We start from the raw sequence: 20,000 nt of genomic DNA on the forward strand, positions 1-20,000 counted from the left end.
ATAATAATGTCGAGAGCAAGATAAAATATATCATTATAATTAAAGCAACAGTGAAAAAAGTTAGAGAAAACAAGCCTTTTTCTTTGATGTTGATGGTATGACATTTTCTTTCTCGAGGAGCAAGCCCTAGTTCCTCGTGTCTAAATAATCCATACAGCCAATGACTGTTTTCCAGCGAAACGGTCATATTTCTCGGTCCTGAATCGAGCAGAATTTTGACGCCTTTTAGTTGGCAGCTTTTACACCCTGAAAGAAATGTTGATAAAGATAATGCTGGTGCACCTTTAATTAGATATATCATGATTCTTGTTATTGTATTATTATGATTGAGATTATTATTACTGTAGTTTTCATCACCATCATTGTTCTTATTTTCATTTTTTTCTCTTGTTATAATCTTAATACCCATGAAATATCTTTTTGTCATTCACATCTTATTAGGTAATGATTGTAAACACATATTATAGGCTTGTTTCCAACTATCAAGGGAAGACAACGAAGTATAGGAAAATTATGGTTGAATATCCGGTTCTGTGTAGCCACATGAACACATTAAATTCCAGAAGGAGCCACTCCTAGCCTGTACCTTGAGTCGAACACAACGGCAAGAGGCTGAGAGCGAAACTGAGCAGGAGCTTCAGTCTCAGCTTCATTTTTGCAGTAAGACGATGAGCAAACTGTACAACTGCACACCAGAAGCCCCGTGCTCACTCTGTTTTATGTCGGAAGGTGAGTAAAATGCCCCGCTCCCTTTGACGTCAAGACCGGAAGCTTGAAAGATAACAGACAACAATGAACCATTTATGTTATTTATTTACTTTTAGGACTGCTGCTAGTAATAGCCGAGTAGTAGTAGTGATAGTAGTTGTAGTCATTGTTTGTCTCAAATGGCGTTCATCCACAATGCTTAGGGATGGAGGAACAACACCAGCAATAAGTTCAGTAGCGTCATTGGAAACCAGGCAAACCAAAATAGAGAGGAAACTTCCCATGTTCTCTGGACCACGTGCCGGGCTCCGTCTGAGAGAGGTCGCTACACGTGCGAGGACACAGGCAAACTATACACATTGTTGTACATCATAAATCACACAAGAAACATCATTCACAGAGAAAGGGAATATGGGACACATCAAAGTATAGTACACATGACATGATAATGTATAACATATCACAGAAAAGGCACTTATAACAGAATATAAACATTATAAGTAATAGCAATATAAGTCTTTATAATAATAAGAGTTGCAGTAGTAGTAATAATGACAGTAGCTATTGAACTAATATTGTTATTAGTAACAATTGTCGTAAAGTGATGATAGCAGTAGTAGTAATAGTAATTGTAATTCTTGTCATCATTACTAGCCTTATTATATTTGCTGTAAATTTTCTTGATATTGTTATACCATTATCAAAATGATGATTATTATTTTCACTTCAAGATTATCATTCTTAATATAATCATGAGTGTATATCGGTGTTTTCAGTAAAAGTTTAAGATCTGAACTTGGAATCACTAACAAAGATAATCTGACATTTTGCAACTGACGTTTTTACCAAGAAATGAAAAGCATGCAATCACTAAAAGATAAAAGGAAGGAGACAGGGAAGGATAAGGCGAAGAACAAGAAGGAGGGAAGAAGAAAACTGAGGACGAGAAGGGAGGAAGAGACGAAAAAGAAGGAGGAGAAGAAGAAAGGAGATGAGGAATATCAGGAGGAAGCGAAGAACAAGGAGGAGAATAGAAGAATGTGGACGAGGAGGAGGAGAAGAAACAAGAGGGAAGAAGATAATATGAGAATCATCTCCCAACTAGGGACCTTACAACCCCTCAGGTTAGTGGTTCCTAAATTGTTCTCAGCGATGGTACTAGCCGTACACTCCCCCCCCCCCCCCACCTCCGGCCCTCACCTACAAATTCAACTTCACAGTCAAGTGCAACTTCACATGTTTCACAAATTACTGGAGCTCGAGACAAAACCAACACAGACTACATACACGAGTGACAAAGTACATAATTACTAGATAAATGATACTGACAAATTTTAAACTATACAAATGTATAGGTATATGTATACACACACACAAACATATATATATATATATATATATATATACATATATATGTGTATATATATATGTATATATATTATTATATGTATATATAGTTTTGCACACATACACACACACACACACACACACACACACACACACACACACACACACACACACACACACACACACACACAATATATATATATATTATATATATATATATATATATATATATATATATATATATATATATATATACTATATAAAAACTATTATATATATATATAATATATATATATAAACTATATATATATAAATTATATATATATATATATCAATTATATAACATATGATATACCCATAGCATATAAAATATATATATATTATATATATATATATATATATTATATATTATATATATATATATATATATATATATATATATATAGTATATGTATAACATTGTCACTCCCTGTTTATACTATATATATTACAGTATTATATATATATATATATATAAAATGTTATATATATATATAGTATATGTATTATCACGTCACCGGTGGAAATTTAATAGTATATATATATATATATAGGAATTATATAATATAATTTTTATTATATTATATATATATTATATGTTATGTATATATTGTATATATATATATATATATATATATATATATATATATATATATATATATATATATATAGGTATATCGTTGTACAAACATATATACTCATGAAATGTTTACTTCATGTGTTTTTTTTTGTCATTAATTTATTTAGGTCGCGAGAGATACATTTAGTATTGTTTATTGCTTTTCTATTATTTTATTGTTCTTAGAGTAAAATAATTGATATATACGAATGGGCGTTAAGGTATGGAGGAGACATATGCTGGAGTGGACTTCAAGAGTCCTCAGAAAAAATTGAAGAAAAGGTACCAGCTTTTTTAATAGAAGGAAGGAAGAGGGAAGAGATAGAGGATAAGTAAATAACATGAGTCTGGAGGAAACTGACTGATATTGTAGATGGATATTAAATTAATAATTTCGGGGTAATTAAATATTAACATGGGATTATTTGTCTAGTGATAGTACACAACCTTGTAGTACTCCCCTCTCACACACACTTGTATATATATGCATGCACGCATTTACACATCCATCTATTTATGATTAAATATGAGTGCGTGTGTGTGTCCTCAATTAAAGTCTGGCAGTGAAAAAACTTCCCTTATCATTTATTGATACGGGATTATCTTCAGGAAACTAAAATTGCAATTTATAGTCCGTATAAGTATGGGACTTCACACCTGTTTCAAACTTCGGCCGAGTCCTAAACAAATATCGACTGTCAGACATTTCTGTGAGGAATCATAGACAAAACTGCGGAATCAAAGACTATTTGCCACAGACATATCCCGGAGTCTCTGACCTTTCGTGAATACGTCCCTGAACATCATGTAAGAGCAGAGGGGACACAAACATCACGCATAGGCAGATGAGCTTGGGAGAAGCACAGCACAAAAGGGCAGAAGAGCTAGGGATAAGAACATCATGTAAGATTAGAAGAGCTGGTGACAAGAACACGTAAGAGCAGAGGAGCTGGGGACAAGAATGTCAAGTAAGGACAGAAGATCTGGGAACAAGAACATGACGTGAGAGCAGAGGAGCTAGGGACAAGAATGCAACGTAAGACAAGAGCTGAAAGCCATGAACGAGATTAACGAGGTGCATAAAACCAAACGACCTGGCTAAAGGCAGAGACTGAAACAAAATAGTGTTTACCATAAGTGTAGGTCTATCAGACATTCCAGAAACAGGAAACAACGATTGCCCCCCCCCCCCACCCACCAAGTTGCTTTAGTTCGGCTACCTCCCGACTCCTATTTCTCGCCCTCCTTTATCCGTCCACTCCAAGGCTTTCCATTATAGGAACAAATCTTTTGCGGTTTTCTGTGGGTATTTCTGAGACATTTCCTTAGTAAAGTCCCGGCGAAGGCAGGAATGATTATTCGCTGATCGGGTTTTCCGTCGGATATCGCTAAGGGGGCGACAGGCTGGCCTTGGAAGAGAGATGTAGGAACTCGTGCATGTGTGCGTAGGTCCGTGAGAGAGAGGGGAGAGAGTCTAGTGGAAGGACGGAGGGGATACGGTATATCAGCTGACTGGGTAAGTTTTCTTTCGTTTGCTTTTATTTCTCTGCGTTCTCGTATAATGATTATTCTCGGTATAATTATTATTATACCGCTATTAGTGCCATTTGTTTGTTCACCTGTTTATTATTTCTATTTTAATTATTATCCTCACCGTTTTCACAGTTATTGTTATCGTTATCCTTTTAGTTCCAGTGAAATTACATTGATCAGAGAGATAGAGAGTTAAGCATAGAACAGAACGTGATAACAGTTCCACTTTCTGATGTTCTTAATTCTCATTTTCAAATCCACACCTTTGATTACAGAGTAAGTTGCATATATTGCTATCCTTAACTTATTATTATTTTACTTACATTTTGGAGGTAGGAAAATGAGAGGTGCAATAATTAAAGAAAGCTTTTTATTAAGAGCTAGAGCAAAGACGTATTTCTTGGCCTTTAAACGTCTTGTCTTCGTATAGCTTGCTAACAAGGTTCGTTCCTGCTTGTACCTTGCAAGTGGATATAACAACAGCATGAAACAAATACCAACTTGCTATAATGAGGAAATGGAATATACAGAAATTAAAAGGAATGTTAACCATTTGGCTCTTTGAATCGTGCCGTTTCGATCCATTTTGGACTCCCTACCAGGCGACGAACCGAAGAGACATGATGAGGAGAACGATCGGACTCGAAACGTCACAAATTAATCTTTGTTCTTTCGTTTCATCTTTGCCTGTTTGTTCACGACGAAGCTGAATTATGGATGTTAAGGTTTTTCTCTTTTTAGCGAATACCACAGGGAGCTGAATAAATAAAGAATTCTCTACCCTACACAAATCAGTCTTCCCCTATATATATATTTTTTTTTCTTAGATAACAAAGTAGATATAACTGTAATGAAAGATACCATCTTGACACAATGTTTAGAATGCAATACTAAGTGTTTGCCAGTATTCCCTACTTTATATGAGTGTAAATGTAGGTCCTGCATTATACATGAAAATATCCACAAAGTACACTGGTTACCGAAGCTTGCGATGCATTGTAAATAATTTCTGTACCGTTTGCCCCCACCCCTACTCCACCTCCCTCAGCGATACACTGGAAATAATTTCCTTTTCAGAGGAATTCCCGGAGTTGTATCTTACACGAGGAAGGATTGCCCCGTACAAGGAAGGAGTTGTGTCTGCGCACGCCGGTCGTCCCTCTGTCGGGCTGTGTGTGCGTCGCACTCCTCTCCTCCTCGAGTTGGGGCCTCAAGTCGGCCATGTCGATGTAGCAATAGATGTGCTCGTCCTCTCGGTCGTCATCGCGGCCGGGGTCGTGCAGGTCGTCGGCGGTAATCGCGGCCTGTCTCCACGGCTTGGACTTCCTCACCTTTACTACGACCAAGACGACGGCGCAGGAGACCAAGACGACGGCATTGACGACCAGGGCGACGATCGCCAAAGTACGCCAGGGATTTTTCATTTGTGGAGGCTTGGGAGGAACAACGCCTGGCGAGGGAGTCCCGGGGGCGCGTTCTGATCCACAGAAGCCAATCAAAGAAAATGGTAATAATGATAATGATACCAATTTTTATAGCGTTGGTAGAGGTTATGACATATTTGACTGTGACATTATATTTGATTTTTCTAAATCATTACCAATATAAGGTAGTGTTGTTTCTACTTTAATGTGATATTATACTTTTTATTTGATCTGTTTTGCATGTTTCTTCTTGAAAAAGTAACATTATGAAACAGATGTGATTATATTGTGACGTAACATATTCCTATGGAACATCTTGCCTGAGTATCTTTTAAGTGTGTCACTGCAAGCACTGTCCTCCGGGAGGTACTCGCACGGTAAAGCAAAGTCACTCGCCACACTAATGAAGACTTCATTGAAGCTTCCGAATGATACGAATTCCTTCGCTGCGTCACAGGACAAGTTTACGTTCAATGCCTCACTGTAGACTCGGCACGGGCGCCCTGGAAGAACAAAGGAAACGTGGAACTGGTTTTGCTTGTACCTTCATAGGTGCATGAGAGTATATCTATATACCTGTTTGCCTATCTATCCCTCCATCAATCTATCTACACACACACACACATACATATATGTATATATATATATATATATATATATATATATATATATATATATTATATATATATATATATATATATCGTGGTGCATTTATATAAAAAACAACAATAATATATCAGTTAAAAATCAAAAAGCAGAGAAATGAGATGTGAGGTGAGGTGTATAGAAGATGCTAGTTGGTCATCTTCTATTTGGGGTTACTGGTGTCTTATCTCTTTGGGGAGTGTTTGTTGTGGGTGTGAGTGCCCACAGGTATGGCTGGGTGTTGGTGGTGAAGTCGGAGATCAACGGGTGATTTGAGTGATAGTTGATAAAAGAATAAAGTGGTATTATGATATCAATCGTGGGGGAGTGAATTCTTGATAACTAGGTCTGGCTATTGCAAATGGGTGGGAACGAAAAGGGAGCATGTTACATATATAGACATAAGCAACTGTGATGAAAATGGTGATAACATAATATAAAAGGAACAAAGACAGAACAGCAGAGAGATACAAGATTGTCAACGAAAAGGTAATAAATAATTAAATAAAGGAAGTAATAACAGAATGTAAATAAAGACGGAACGGGACAAAAGAACAAAAGCAAATAAACATAGGTAAGGGTTGTATTGTATGAATGCAAACATAAGATACATACATTGTGGATTGAAGACTTTTTTTGGGGGGTTCTCTTTTTTCCGTAAAGAACATCTCCATCCTGCTCGTCCTCTGATTCGCGTGTCTCCTTATGCAATTGCACGAGTGCACTCCCATAATCACTGGCAATTGAGTCAGAGTTCGTAGAAATGTTGTAAGATGTTTCGTCATTGGAATCTCTCCGTGTATAGTTCGATGGCGCTGATCCCACGACCACTAGGCAGCGAGGCGGGCAAAGTGAACGAGCCGTGGTAACAGCGCCCTCGAATTTATACCTTGACAGACGCCATGGTGGCCGCCCTCTCCTTTCCCGTGATTGGCTAATCCGCGCCGCGCGCAGGTGAGCTCACAGGTGAGCTGGCAGAGCCGATGTCGCTCTATTTGCCATTGATATTATAAATTGCTGTGCGGCGTGGATTAGTAATGTCAGGACTAAAGATCTCTGCAGCCAATCCAAAGCCATGGCTCTGAGACAGAGGTTCAAGGCACCAAGTCTGAAAATCCAGGGAATTGGACTTGGCAGTGGGTTCGAGGAATACCGTACCTGGGGTAAGGATAGACCGGACCCTCTCCTTCGCCATGGAGGTCCAGTACCTTCTGTGACCGAACAAGGCAAGACTGTCTGTCATGAGAGCAATGAGTGGAAGACGCATAGGGCCAGACACAGAGTACTAAGATCATTCTATGTACATGCTGTTCAGGCCCATTGTAGGACTATGCCTCCCTGCTCGATTGGCATTAAGAGAAAATAGAAGACCGACTGGAGGGGACAGTCCAAAACGAAGCCGCCAGGTGTCATTCTGGGTGCCCCAAGGTGGGCAAGATCCTCAACCTCTAGTGGAGACAAACTTTCCCCTTGGCCTCACGAATTGATCTAACGGCAGCACAATTCTTATCAAAGGTCATCCAGGCTCCCAGGAACACAAGCCTAAGACATAAAATAGTCAGACGCCTAGAACAAGATAACGAGCTGTTTGCACTGCCAGGGTGTTAATACGCCATCAGCTCAAAGAACCGCTACTGGCCAAGGGCCTGGACTCCCCTCACCCTGACTTTGTCGAAGCTCCGCCGTGGGCACAAACCTCGATAGAGTTCTCGGTCATGAGACTGGCAAGCAAGAAGAACAAATATTGTACGCCTAGCCTAAAGGCAGAAACCCAGAGGGTCATTGCAACCATCACCCCTCCGGAGAGCAGAACATATTACACGGATGGATCGGTCGATCCCTTGACCCACACTGCAGGCGCCGGCTTCGCAGCAAGGGATGCCACAAAATCCATGAGGGTAACAGACAATGCCTCCTCGCTACAGGCAGAGGCAGTTGCTATCATGGGAGCACTGAGCCACGCGTCCGTGAGGGAAGGACACGTGGTCATACACACAGACTCCAAAGGAGCCGTCGACTGTCTTCAGCAGCGCTCACTCACTGACAATATCTACCTTCTGACTACCATCCTCACACTGGCACAGAGGATTCTTGCACAGGGTAGAAGAATCATCATAAACTGGGTTCCCAGCCACATAGGGATCAGAGGTATGCCCCCTAATCCCATGATAATACATCAGAGCCGAAAATTACTTAGGAGGAAGTGTACGGTCACGGTCACCTCCTTCCTCCTGCAGCTTCACAGAGAGGAAACGAGATCCTCCCCCTCGGCCAGCTGGTACTCAGATGCCACAGGCTATGAACCACTGGCACTCTCTGAAATAAACAACAGAGGTACCGAAGTCATTCTGCACAGAATGCGCCTAGGTTACCACTGTGCATGGCAGATTATACAAACAATAGAACGTGAAGAGAGGTGTTGCATGCATTGCGGCGAGCCGAACGCCACACTTGTACATTGCTTAGAGAATTGCGTGCACACACAATTCCTAAGACAAAGCCCGCAGAACACAGCCGTCGTGCTGGTGAAGAGATTATGGGAGATGCTTACACCACGGCTACAGGAGCGCCTGCTGGCAATCCCACCGCCACGGTAAGCACCGAGTGTCAGACAAACAAATGAGACAGCCATAAAAAGCTGACACAGGTCGGGCCATAAGTGAAAGGCCTGGGCGAAGCCAGAACTTCGCAAATCTCAAGCAAGCAAGCAAGATTAGCTAATCCTTTGGGGATTCTGAGGGTGACTTCTGGTTTTATTTTTTTTTCTTTTAACCTTTAATAACTTAAAATTAAAACATTAAAACATGGTCATGGTCACAGATCAGGGTCGGTGTGTGTGTGTGCGTATATCGGTGCGGGTGTTTCGTGTTCTGTGATTGGTAGTGTTCTGGGCCACCAGGTGTGGTTCGTGGTGTGATGTTATATTGTTCGTCTTCTTGTTCGCGTAGTCTGGCCCAGGTGTTTTTGCCTCGTTTGTGTATGCGTGTGTTTAGCGGTTCCATGCTGTATGTTCTGTGTAGTGTTTCTGCTGAAATTCGGTCTAAAAATGTTGCGCCGTGTACCCAGAGTAGTGCTTTGTTCTGTACTGATTGCATTCGGAGTTTTTGTGAGTGTGATATTGCAACCAGTGGGATAGCAGTGTATTCTAAGATGGGTCTGACAGTTGTTTTGTAGAGTCTGAGTTTTGTTTGTGGTGTGCAGCATGAAAAGCGTTTTAGTTTGGTTAGTGTTGTTTTTGCTTGTGTTATTCTTTGTTTAATGTGTGTTGTGAAGCCTGTGCTTGTGAACTGAAGTCCGAGAATGTTTCCTGTGTGAGTGTATGGAATGTTGGTGTTGTTGATTGTGATTGGTTGTGAATTTCTACGTGCTATGGGTATGAGTTTGAATTTGTTTATGTTTGTCTGTATTTTCCAGTGGTGCTCAAAGGTGTTGATGTTCTGTATAGCTCTTTCTGTTGTTCGTGTCATGAAGTGTTGTGATTTAGAAGGGTGTGTGATAATCTGTGTGATATCGCCTGCATAGGAAATATAGTTGCTGTATGGTGTCGGTTCTGGCAGATTGGCTGTATACAGGATATAGAGGATTGGCGATAATACGCTTCTCTGTGGTACTCCACTTCTGAGGTGGATGGGGGTGCCTAGGTGGGCTCCCAGGCGTATTGTGGCAGTCCTGTCATCCAGGAAGCTACAGAGAAGGCGTGTGAAGTGTGTGGGCAGGTGTAGTTGTGTTAGCTTGTGTTTGAGACCGTCATGCCAGACCTTATCAAAGGCCTTGCTGACGTCTCGTAGTATTGCGTTCGTCTGGTGCTTGTTAGCGAGACCGAGAGCGATCTCCTCGTAAGCGATGGCGATGGCGCTCTCGGTCCACCTGTGTGGGCGAAAGCCGTATTGCCTAATGTGTGTTTGGTTGTTTTCAAGGTGTGGGATGAGTCTCTGTGCTATTACCCTCTCTAGCAGTTTTCCTGGGACTTCTATGAGTGAGATGGGGCGGTAATTCCCCACCTCGTGTGCAGATTTCCCTGGTTTGGGTATTAAGGTGAGGGTGGCGTGTTTGAACTTATCAGGGAAATATCCTGTTGCCAGTGCTGCATTGAAGATATGGCGTAGTCTGCTGATCATTCTGGGTGGAAGATGTTCAATGATTGTTTTGTTTATGTTGCTTGCTCCTGGTGTTGTGTTTTTGGTGCGTTTGATTGTGTTTGTTATTTCTTCTGGAGTGATTGGTGTGGAGAGGGGACTGTCCTCTGTGAAAATGTTTAGTGTGATGATGTTTTCTGGGAGAATTATGTTCCTATGTTGTTGCATGTAGTTTGTAACCTCGGTCTCTGTGGTGTGATTAAATCGGGCATTCTCGGTGGGGGAGATTTGGAAATTCCGTTGCCAGAATTCCCTGTAGAGAGGCTCCATCTCCTCCACCGATTCAACCCTCTGTCTGTGTGTGTTGTATATGTATGTGATTGTTTGTTCGACCCCATGAGTTTTTTGAAGGTACTCCAAAATTTTGGGGGGTCTTTAGTGTTTTGGCATAGTCTTTGCGTGAGTGTTTCCCAGTGGTGTTTGTTCATTACTTTGTGTTTGTGTTTGGATTTCTCTGTATCGTGTGCGTAGTTGTGTGTCCCAGCCCCGTGTTAGTGCTAGTTCATGTAAGTATCTGTATTGTATTTTAAGCAATTTCAGACGATGTGTTTCTCTGTAGTGAGGGATAGTCTTGTGTGTTGTTTTGGGGATGTTGGCCTGTCGGGCCGTCTGTATGTCTGTGTATCACTGTTCAAGGTGGGTGTTTATTGTGTGTGTGGGCTGCCCCTCGAGATCAGTTACCTGTGTGTCTTCAAGTGCTTGTCTGAAGCCCTCCCAGTTTGCATGTTTGAAGGATTCTCGGGGTTGTGTTGGGATCATGATAGGGTTTGTTGTAAGTGTTAAAATGACCGGGAGGTGGTCGCTGGATGTGACGTCGCCTGTTGTGATATGGTGGTGTAGTTGTGCTCTTTGGTTTGCCAAGACTATGTCAGGTGTTGTTGCTGTGTTATGTGTTACATATGTTGGTGTGTGTGGACCGAGGTGTGTGAGTCTGCCTTGTTGTATGAGTGAGGCGAGGCCTCTGCCAATGGTGTTTGTGTGGTTGTAACCAAAGAGTGCGTGGTTTGCGTTAAAGTCTCCCATGATGTATACGGTTTGTTATGCCTCAGGAGCTGCAAGATGTCAGGTTCTGGTATGAAAGGTCTTCTTGGTGGAATGTATAGTGTTGCTAGTATAATGGGTCCATGTGGTGTATTTATTTCGACTGCCAGTAGGTCTGACAGAAAGTTATTGATGATTTTATGTGAGATGTCGTTTCTGATCGCAATTGCTATGCCATCGCTTCTTTCTTGTGATTTGTTGGAAGAGTAGATGGTGTACATGTAGATTTTGAGTGGGGTGGTGTTATTGAGCCCATGGCTGTTAATGAATATGATGTGTGGGTCTGTCTTCTGTATGTTTGCACAGTTCAGTTTTTCGTGTTGTCCAGTGGAGTACGTTGTGTTGTATGATGGTGAGGCGTGAGTGTAGTGTATGGTGTGTCATGTGTATTTGTGTTGTTATTCAAGGAAGTACCCGTTATTTAATTTGTTTATGTCTGGGCATTGTTCAATCATGTCGTTTGTGACGCGCATGTTGCCTTCCTTGAGGTGTTTATGTAGCCTTTAGACTGTGACCAAGATGGTTTGCTCTCTTTTCGTTACTAACCACTTTATTCTTCTATTTTTGATTTCAGAGCCAATTTCAAATCGATCAGAGTACTGGTACTTGGAGGGATTTTCTGAGAAGAGCCGGATGCCGTAGTGTTTGGGGTCTGTTGCAGTTCCGTCCATGAGGCGCTCCAGCCCCTCGTCATCAGTGAAGGTTCCACTGGGCTCTACAAGGTCTGGTGTAGGAGGTGGGGCATCAGGGGTGCTCAGGGGGATATCACTGGGGATGTCCCTGAGCTCCATGACAGTGGGGATTTTTATAGTTTTTGGCCTGACTGATTGACGAGAGGAGGAGGCCGTGGAGAGGGGTGCCGATGTTACTTTAGGGGGGGAAGCTGACTGGGGCTCCAGTGTCTGGGTCTCAGCAGGCTGAGGTTTCAGTGTCTGGGGCAGGGGCTCAATGGGCTGAGCCTGTGGAAGTTGGGGCTCCGCTGCCTGGCCTGTACAGGCTGAGGCTTTGGTGCCATGGGCTGGGAGTGTTCAGGCTGGGCCTGAGCAGTCTGGCTAGGGGGTTGTATTGTAGTGGACTGCCTGTGTACGTCCCCCACGGTCCCCTACATATTCTTTCATCTCCCCCCTTTTCGAGATGAAGGGCGGCGTTCCTCCTCGTCCCACGGAGGTGTCGCAGCCTCGTACACCCCCTAGGTTGCCCAAAGCCCCTGTTTTTATCCCCCGGGGGTGAGGATGCCCGTCAACGGTGAGGAAGCTGCGGCAACAGAAAACGGGAAGCCACCTGGAGCGACTCACCTGTGCGGCCTCGTCACCCGTCCTTATGTTTTATGCTTTACTTTGGTGTTAGCTTTTATTTTAGTATGTTTTAATAAAAAATTTTACATGGTGTTTTAGACGAACCTTGGGAAAAGAGACCACCACACAGAAAATGAATTTGCAAAGAAACTTTTAATATTTATTTACCTTATTATTATCATTTCATCTTAACTTTTTTTATGAATATTTTACATTTTATATTTTTATATTTTTACATTTTTACACATTTTATGAACGTATCTTAGCATGTACATAATGGTTCTTTTTTACTTATTTTACTATTGTTTCAAAGAACTTTTATTCATTTTATGAAATAACTTTTTAAAGTTATTTTAATTATTATATAAAGAATATTTTAGCGTATAATGCAAGTTTTTATGTGAAAGTTTTTGAGAACCAGACTCAGTTTCGCGGGCCGAGGTGACAAGGAAAAGTCCCCGGCCCTTCAAGAGGGCAGATCGGGTCGAGTTCCAGGCCAGGTCAAGTGCTGGACCGTGGTTGTGGTGCCCGAGATAGGTGGTCTCGGCAATAAGAGATAAGTGATTCGGCAATAAGAGATAAGTGATTAAGTTTTTATATGTGAGAGAAGGCGGTTCTCCTTTTAATGTTTGTCTCGTGTTTTACTGTTTTATGGCTGTTGTTGTCTTTTGTGTTTTAGTGTTTGTTTTACTGTGCTGTATTTCGTTTTGTCCTGTTTTATCTTTGTTTTACAAAATAAATAGATAATATAATGCCTCTTGATAAGTCCCCGACTCTATATAAGAAGGATTCTCCTACTCTAAAGCTAAACGGCAAATGATCAAAAACCCTAAAGTATAGATGAAGCATCTGTACACGCCTCTCCTCGGGATTTCAACCACGCCTACCTCACTTCGGCTCATGTGCACAACTACACTTCACACACCTACATACGCACACCACTGTCGCTCCTTTCTACAATTCCTCTAACATTGCATCCCTTCTTACAACATACACTCGTTCCCGAACGTACCAATCGGGTGGTGGCAGTGACCTCATTTACACCCTTTTAATGAGCCTGGGGGACGTTGTAATTAATGAACACAACAGTATCACCTTCAGGATGCCCCAAGAGTCAGACTCCCCGAGGTCTAGGGCAGGAAGTTTATTTGCCTCCAGCGCTACCTTTGCATGATATCTAAACCCCTTTTCAGGGGCAATGATATTCTGCATGCGAGCATGCAGGAGGACTACGAGAATCTCCTTGGAAAGATCGTTAGGGAGAGCCAGGTGGATGGTGGTAGCCTGCACAGTTTCCGTGCCGTCTTTTGGGCCACGGCCCTGTATGGTTTGGTTTCTTTTTCTTTTTCTTTCTCCCTGACTTTCTCCTGGGAGATTTTCATAGCCTCCTTCCTGGTAGGACAACTGTTGGCAAATGTCCTATGGGCACCGCCGCAGTTAAGGCATTTTTTCACGGAACTCCTACAGTCCCTAAAGGAGTGGGTATTAGAACCGCACTCAGTGCATCGACTCTTTTTTCTGCCTTGCAATGGGTTTTGATGTGCCCATAGCCAAAGCAGTTCATGCATTGTTTGAGAGGTGTGAACCTCTCGAATTCTATTTGCCAAGGGGCAACATATACCTTGAAGAGGTATATCCCCTTCTCTTTGATTATCTTGGCTGTAGCGTGGTCCGAAAATCTTACTTTAATTATGTAATTAGGTTTCATGACATAGATGTCTTCTACCTGGGCATCTGGGAAGGGAGATGAGATCTCTTCCTCAATATCTAATGCCGACTAGTTAACAACTTGTCGGTCCAGTTTCTTTAAGACAAGCATTAGCTTAGCCTTCATGCCAATGGGGATTACTGGGGAGAAACCAAGTTTTTCAAGTTTCAGGACGACATCCTTCGAGAAGAGCTTCTCGGCATGGTTGTCGTCCTCTATCAGTGCCAGGTAGCCATCATGGATGGTGAAGTACTCTGATCTGTGCACTAAACAGTGCATTGGCTAGGGTCTCATGCCTTTTTTGGGTGGGACCACCAAGAGCTTTGATTTTGATTTTGGTCATTTTCGGTGCATAGGTCGGGTGAGTGGGTGAAGTGGCCAAGTGAGGGATGACGGGTGCGATGATGGAGGGAGAGAGAGGTGAGGGAAGGAGAAGCCTAGACTCGACCCCCTCTAGTGGCAGACTGGTTGCGTTCTCCAGTGCCCTAAAGGATCGGAGCTCTGTGTTGGGCAGCTCCCTTATTGCCAATCCTTGCTAAAAATGGGCAACAGGTAAGCAGCGCACCACCCAGCCGAATGCAAAAGTCCTCGAGGGACTTATGTAGGTCCAGATGACCACAGGAAGGGGAAAGCAGATCAGGAGGAGAGAAAGCACACCTAGATGTCGCCTCAGACTGCTGGGCCTCTCTATACAGGTTTCCCTGTGATAGAGGAGAGGCGTAGTGTTCCCTTATCACCGTCAATAGTTAAAAAGAGAAACAGCTGAAGGCAAGGACAAGACAAAAATACTCTGAAGGCAGAGCAAATTTTAAATTCATTCATTTTAATCGAGTTCAATAATGGCAAAGGGTTCGCGGCGCGATTGAGGCCTCGGCAGACCAAGGTTGCTCAATGACACTTTGAATTATTCCTTTTGCTATCATGGTGACTCGTTTCGCTTTGACTGGGTGATGGTGGGGTGTGTGTGATATATGCATACATATATCTTTTATGTTCCTTCGATAATCTCTTGCTGATTTCTTTCATTTCCACCTCTTGGCATGCTTTAATTTCTTTCCTTTTCGTCATTTTCTTTAAGCTTACATATCACTCGACATCCTTGATTCCTGGTCTCGAATCCTGATCCAGGTAATCCAGTGGGCGGCGCTCAAACACGCTGGTGATGAAAATGCTGGACGTGGATAGCTTGATTTTAACTTAAGTTTACAACCTATTTTTGTTTGTTTATAATCTTTATAATCCGTTCTTGCAGGACAAGATTTCGTTTTTTTTCTTCTTCTTTTTTCTTTCTTTTACTTACCAGTGCTGTTTTGCTTTTGTTTTTGTCTTTTGCCAATTCATTCGAGAGTCACGAACACCATAACCAGACCCTGTTTCTAAGGGATATGTACCTAGGACATGGGACAGTGTCTCCACACAGGGGAAGTAACCGGGCCCCCTCCCTCCTTCCTTCGGCCCTAAGCCGCCGTCCGCCGCTTGGGTGGATGACTTCGGGCTGCCCCTCGTCAGAAAGCCTTACATTGCCTGCGGGACTCCTGGAGCATTTTCATCTTATAGAGACCACAAGGCAATCGATTGTTGTATGGAGTGAACTCCTATGGCTTTTGACCATACATGGATTGAAATACAAGAAAGCAGTTGTTATATATTTTCTTATATTATATCATATATATATATACATACATACATATATATATATATATATATATATATATATATATATATATATATATATATATATATATATATATTACATACGTAGATATGATGGTAGAAAGGAAAAGAGAATTCTTTACTCGGTCACTCGGTTCACTCACCGCTAACACCACGGCTGACTAAGAAATCGCTCCATTCAGATGGGTTACGTCCTTTGTAAACCTCTCCGACCGTTTCCCACGACAGAAGGACGGAAGTATTCATGTCGTTCGGCCGCCACTTGAAGGCAAAGTCTCCGGAATCCAAGCCAAGGAGCACCGCCTGGAGTCGCAGAGGGTGGAGATCGCCGGAACAGGAAAGGGTCCGACCTTGACATAGAGAAAATGAACTGATTTTGATAGAAGCGGTTGGATTTATACAGCTAAGGATATTGGTATGATTATTATTATTAACTATAATTATTATTATTATTATTTTAAAATATTTTTCATTGATGTTATTACTATCTTTAGATATCAAAATATCTTAAACAAAGTTAACAAAGGATTAAACAAGAGCTCGGGACCCACTCACTGCCGGAGTCAGGAGGGCAGTCCAGCGTCCACGTGGCACTCGCATAACTGAAAAGGTGGAGCGACTCGCCACCGCGTCTGCATACTTCCGTAAAAGACAGAGTTTCAGATTCCACGCAGAACCAGGGACCTGTCATAGAGGAATGGTATATATGTGTGTATATATATATGTGTGTGTGTGTGTGTGTGTGTGTGTGTGTGTGTGTGTGTGTGTGTGTGTGTGTGTGTGTGTGTGTGTGTGTGTGTGTGTGTGTGCGCACACACACACATATACATAGATTGATAGACAGATTGATAGATGGACTGATAGATACCTAGAAACACACACAAATATTGACCTGGCACCGTATTAGATGGACGTGCAAGTCGGCGCTCTTGGGCAAATTACGCTGGATGTTGGTCTCCCCTGATATTTTGTTCTTTTCTGGAATATTATATTCACTTGCACTACTATAAGTGCTGATTTTCAGTGAATATCATAGTATCAGTGTATATTCCAAGAAATTGAACGCTTCCTCTTTCTCTGGATTTGTGTACCGCAGTTTTTAAGTATGGTGCATCTTCGGTACAACAGGAAACCTTTATATTCTTAATACAGTTGTGGATACCTAAACAGAGAAGTGATCCAAAGACTAAAGACTAAATATACCTGGATACAGCATGTTCCATCGCCTCCGCACAATCGACGGGGAGGAGGGGTCATTCTGCTGTCCTAAAACAACCTATCGCCTTCCAGCTTGGACGTAAAGTTTTGGAAGTTCGGGTCAACCCACCCCTCAGCACCCTGCCTCGCCGCGTCCCTCATCTGCTATGTGCTCTATCACTCCCCACGAGCCTCCACCAAACAGCTGCTAGTCAGCCATCTGACCCACACCACTGACCTTCTGCGTATGTGATATCCGTTATGCAAGATGATTATATGATTATATGTGGTGATTTAAGTGGAATAGACACCCTTGCCCTGCAAAATGAGCTCTATCTTTCACAAGTAATCAACTTTCCCACTTATGAACAAAGAACCCTGGATTTGATCCTTGCAGATTTACATGAGTGGTACCAGCCTCCTCTACCATAATCTCCTGTCGCCCGCAGTAGACACGTATCAGTATTACGGCTGCCTTCACCCAACATCTTTCAGCTAAAGCAGACCAAGACCAGGAAATTCAGGCACTCACACAGTCCTCTATTATAGAGTTCGGGCAGTGGATTAGACCATAGACAGGCGTTCTCACTGTTGTTGATTTGGGGGACAAGTGGCACAACTACTTCTCGACCGTCACTACGGCTTCTACCACTCAGACACACCCATCAGACCTGCCTTTGATCACAGGTCGCATCAAACGCCTCATTCAGCAGAGGAAGCAAGCCTTCCACTCGCACACCACCTCCTACAAATCAGTCTGTAACACAGTCATCAGGGAAATAAAAACAGTCTGTTCCACCAAGCTGCTCGGCGTCACCATCGCCGAAAAGCCTTCCTGGACACAGCACTTCAGAGACGTCGTGAGGTCTGCTTCACATGTTGCGTTGCCTTAAGTCCTAGGTGTCCCACTATTCAAAATATCTACCGGCTATTCTTCCTGCCCAAACTGACCTCCTCCTCCCCCGTCTGGCCCCACTCCCTCACCGCCACCCAGCTGCTAGAACGCGAGAGGGTACAGAAAAGGGCAGCTAAGATCATTCTCGGGCCTCCGAGACAACGCCTTGAAGTCAGATATGCGAAGCTTAGCCTCGCCCAGGCTATGCCCATGAAGGGAGCCCGGCCTGTGTCAACTAATGCCGACTCGCTCACGTGTGTCAGCTGGTGCTGACTCGGCTGAACCTAGTCCTTACCAGAGGCTCCTTGATTACCCTAGGCCTGCCCTCCCTCGCCACTCACTACACCACCTAATTGCAACAGTTTGACCTGAAGTTGCTGTACCAACCACTCCACCGCGACCTGCTGCTCTCCGACGCGCCACCGCCTCGCCGGACCCTAAGGGCCGCCAGCAAACTGGTACCCATCAGGGCCCACACTGACCGCTACCACCGGAGAACAATATCCACTCTAGTCCGACTCATCAACGAGCACTAGTCAATAGACCGTCCCCTTAGCTTATCTGCGACCACTAGTTCGCAATTACTAGTCCACCTCTTCTGGCTCACCTTTATTTGTAATTGTCTTTTGTTTTTGTTACTTTGGCTTCTTTTGTTGTTGTATTTCCAATGGATTGTTGGTTTATTTTGTTGTATGTTTGTTACTTATGTTTATGTATATAAAGTTTGTCTCTTCATCTGTATTTCTATGTAAATCTATGTGAAAATCAATAAACCGATTATTGTTGTTGTTATTATCATCACATACATATATGTGTGTGATAATGTGTCCTGAACAACGCCGCGGATCGTCGATCCAGCAGACAGGAGAGGAAATTAACAGCGGCCGTGGGGACGGTAGCCATCTGTCTCTCCAAGCGGAGGAGGAGGTGGAAAACTCTGCGGAGTTAACCAACGAAAGTGAATGGCAGTATCAGCGTCCTTGAACGCGAAACGTCCAACGACATATGATGCGAGAGACCAGGGCAAAAGAGCAAGGGACAGGCGGAAACGACGACATCGGGCAGTGATCGGTACAGGAGCTGGCACGAATCATTTGTCGGAAGAGCTAGCACGAATCATTTGTCGGAAGAGCTAGCACGAATCATTTGTCGGAAGAGCTGGCACGAATCGTTTGTCGGCAACCCAGCAGGTACGGAACGTGCGGCTCTTAGTGAGTCGGCTATCATTGGACGTAGATGGGGAAGTCCTGAAGCCTCACTTGCAGGAGATGGTTGGGGCGGACATGGACATCGCGCACGAGGCTCTGGAGCTGCGATTTCCCGAGTATTACTCTTTCAATGTCGTTATAAACTGCATGCCTAAGGACAAGGTTGACCTTTACAAACCAGAAAATTGGGAAGAAAACATCTTAATTAAGAGGTGGTTTGTTTGATGCATGACACAAGTTATAATTGTTGATCGATTAACGCATTGTGTTCGTGAACTTTGTGCGCATTACAATATAATTTGTTTACTCGTCTCCTGCCCAAGTAAGAGCAGGAATTGAGAATTTTGGGAAACATTGATGGCGATTTTATTTATTATGGAACGTCTCCCGTTGATTTATCTGTGCAGTTGCTTGATGGAAGGCCCTTCGGAGGGGTGCCTTCTTGTACAGAAAACTTTATCTCCATCGATAATTAGAGTTGACACGACAAATGCGAGAGTAACTTGTATTGACATTAAAATTGTGGGTAAT

At 42.9% G+C, this 20,000-nt stretch overlaps 2 protein-coding genes across 2 annotated transcripts in view; both read right to left on the reverse strand.

The window, feature by feature from the left end:
* Window positions 1–691, reverse strand: part of LOC119599085 — a 57,283-nt gene extending 56,592 nt beyond the window's left edge. Inside the window, exon 1 of the mRNA XM_037948842.1 lies at window positions 587–691. Coding sequence (XP_037804770.1) covers window positions 587–653 — 67 coding nt within the window. The 5' untranslated portion in view covers window positions 654–691. The remainder of the gene's footprint in view (window positions 1–586) is intronic.
* Window positions 692–5,915: 5,224 nt separating this feature from the next.
* LOC119598936 overlaps window positions 5,916–20,000 on the reverse strand; it is an 18,525-nt gene continuing 4,440 nt past the window's right edge. The window contains exons 3-5 of the mRNA XM_037948646.1: window positions 16,725–16,853; window positions 16,313–16,519; window positions 5,916–6,173 (exon numbers count right to left, since the gene is read on the reverse strand). Of these exons, the coding sequence (XP_037804574.1) occupies window positions 5,935–6,173; window positions 16,313–16,519; window positions 16,725–16,853 (575 nt within the window). The 3' untranslated portion in view covers window positions 5,916–5,934. The remainder of the gene's footprint in view (window positions 6,174–16,312; window positions 16,520–16,724; window positions 16,854–20,000) is intronic.

This window comes from Penaeus monodon, chromosome 42 (assembly GCF_015228065.2).
Source record: "Penaeus monodon isolate SGIC_2016 chromosome 42, NSTDA_Pmon_1, whole genome shotgun sequence".
Taxonomy (NCBI): Eukaryota; Metazoa; Arthropoda; class Malacostraca; order Decapoda; family Penaeidae; genus Penaeus; species Penaeus monodon.